The 2,435-nt window shown below is 39.4% G+C and overlaps 1 protein-coding gene across 4 annotated transcripts in view; it reads left to right on the top strand.

The window, feature by feature from the left end:
• The window catches only part of DROSHA (drosha ribonuclease III), a 109,744-nt gene that overhangs the window by 19,361 nt on the left and 87,948 nt on the right, over positions 1 to 2,435 (top strand). For all 4 annotated transcript variants that reach the window (XM_011356448.2, XM_011356444.2, XM_011356446.2 and 1 more), the window contains one exon: positions 1,242 to 1,396. In XM_011356448.2, the coding sequence (XP_011354750.1) occupies positions 1,242 to 1,396 (155 nt within the window). The remainder of the gene's footprint in view (positions 1 to 1,241; positions 1,397 to 2,435) is intronic.

Below are 2,435 nucleotides of genomic sequence, written 5' to 3'. Positions count from 1 at the left end.
CTGGCTCACCTCTGCCCACCTTCATTGCATCTCCTATACTGAGAGGTAGTATCCATGGTGGGTAAAAGCAATGACCGAACCAGCTGGCCTGGGTTCGAATCCCTGCTCCATCTCTTGAAATGTGATCTTGGGCAAGTGACTTAATCTCTCTGTGCCTCACTTTTCTCATCTATAAAAGAGGAATGACAATAGCATCTTTCTCCTGCAGTACGCTTGACAATACGACCGTGTAAAGCTTGGGTTTTATTACTATGCTGTACTACATTAATCTCTTGTAGGATTAATCTAAGTTCTAGGTCTGTTTTTTTTTTATTGTTGTAAAATACACACAACACAAAATGTATCTTTTAACCATTTTTAAATGTGCAGTTCAGTAGCTTTAAGTGCATTCACATTGTTGTACAGTCTCCAGAGCTCTTCTCATCCTGCTAATCTGAAACTCTGTACCCGTTAAACAGCAGCTCTGCATCTCCGCCCTGCAGCCGCGCTGGCAACCACCACTCCACTTTCTGTTTCCATGAATCTGACAACTCTAGGTACGATGTATAAGTAGAATCGCACAATATTTTTCTTTTTGCGACTGGCTCATTTCACTTAGCATAATTCTCAGTCAGTTTTTATTCATTCACTTCCAAGGACTGAAATCTTTTATGGCTACTATTCGGAGAAAAACATTTAAACTCTTCAGTCTGGCATTCACAGCCCTCAGTCTGGCAGGCACGACACTTCATCCCCTCACCTCTTGGTATTTTTCTGGCCCAGCCAGAGTCCACACATGCTCTTGCTTCCGTGCGCTTGCCCGCAGTGCTCCTTCTGTGTTCCTTTCCTCTTACCTCCTCCTTATCAGCCCAGCCCCACCTTACCCCACCTCCCTGCCTCGGTCATGTGATCCCTGCCCGGAAATCTTCGGTGACCTTCCCCGCTCAGAGGGGACTTGATCTTTTGTGAACTGCTGCACTTTTTTGAATATGAAACTCCGTACTGCAGCCGTGGTTTGCATTTTCTCTGGCATTGTTCATTAAGTCGTTCTGTGTAAAAATCTTTGTTTGCTTCCCCAGCTAGATGGGGTATATTATTTTTCATGGTATTGCTGAGCAGAGTGCTTGGTGCAGAGTAGGCACTCAAATGTTTGTCGAAAGAATAAACAACTATCCTTACATTTAGAGGTTTGGGTCATTTGGAAGTCTCTATGTATACCCACTTTCAACTTCTCTCCTTGTTTTTCCCCTCGCCTCTATTAGAAAGTTCCAGTGAATCTGAGTGTGAGTCCGATGAAGACAGCACCTGTTCTAGCAGCTCAGACTCTGAAGTTTTTGATGTTATTGCAGAAATCAAACGCAAAAAGGCCCATCCTGACCGACTTCATGATGAACTTTGGTACAATGACCCAGGCCAGGTGCGCATGTTTTTATGCTCTTGCTGTGCAGGTTGCAAACCTACACACACATCACATTTATGACTCCAGGCTCTGCATGTTGGCTTGTACGAAACTGAATTTTCCTCTCAGGGCTGTGCACCATTCTTTGGAGCTCATTTCTTTTCGGCTTCAGAGTTCAGCTCCAAAGCATAAGCACCAGAGCAACTGTTCCTTGAATCATATTTGACATGTTGGTAAATCCTGTGTTAGAGAACAGGATAATGGTGCTGCCTCATTAAACTTGTAGAAGACTTAGAGGTCTTTTTAAGAACAGTTCATCTGGAAGGTGTCTTGCAGCAATATAGTAAACAATGTCTTCAGTCCTATAAGACTTCATATTTCTTAGTCGATAATAGCCACAATTCCTTGTAATTCATTCTAAGTTCTCTTCCTTGTTAAGCATGCTTGAGCTAATGATGTCATAGCTGGACATTTTTTTCTACTTATCGTTTTATTATGAAGTAATACATAATATGAAATAATATCTTTATAGGGGATTTGTATTTTACAAATATAATAAATACAAAAATAGTATCTTTAATGCATTATGAAGTTATTAAGCACAGTAAAACATATACCTATTAAAAGATATCTTAAACTTTATATTTTGCAAATAAATTCATACTATTCTATATTAATATGAATGCTCTTCTGGTGATAGATGACAGCTATCTAAATTTTTTTTCCGATAGAATTAATATAGTTAGAATGCTTGACAGAAGTGTACTTTTTGGTCCCTTTTGCTTTCTTGGAATTGAGCAGAAATGTTTACAATTGTCAATGTGTTTTGAAACTTACTTTGATATTTTAATCATGTATATGATCTACCTGAACAGCTTTAGTGAGTTATAATTCACATACCATACACTTTACATACTTAAAGCGTACACTTCAGGTTTTTTTTTAGGATATTCACAGAATTGTACAACCATCTTCACAATCTAATTTTAGAGCATTATAATCTCTCTTAAAAGAAACTCTGTGTCCATCAGTAGTCAATCCCCTGCCCCTCAGTGTG

Source organism: Pteropus vampyrus, unplaced genomic scaffold (assembly GCF_000151845.1).
Source record: "Pteropus vampyrus isolate Shadow unplaced genomic scaffold, Pvam_2.0 Scaffold27, whole genome shotgun sequence".
NCBI lineage: Eukaryota > Metazoa > Chordata > Mammalia > Chiroptera > Pteropodidae > Pteropus > Pteropus vampyrus.
This window is presented reverse-complemented; position numbering and strand designations above follow the sequence as displayed.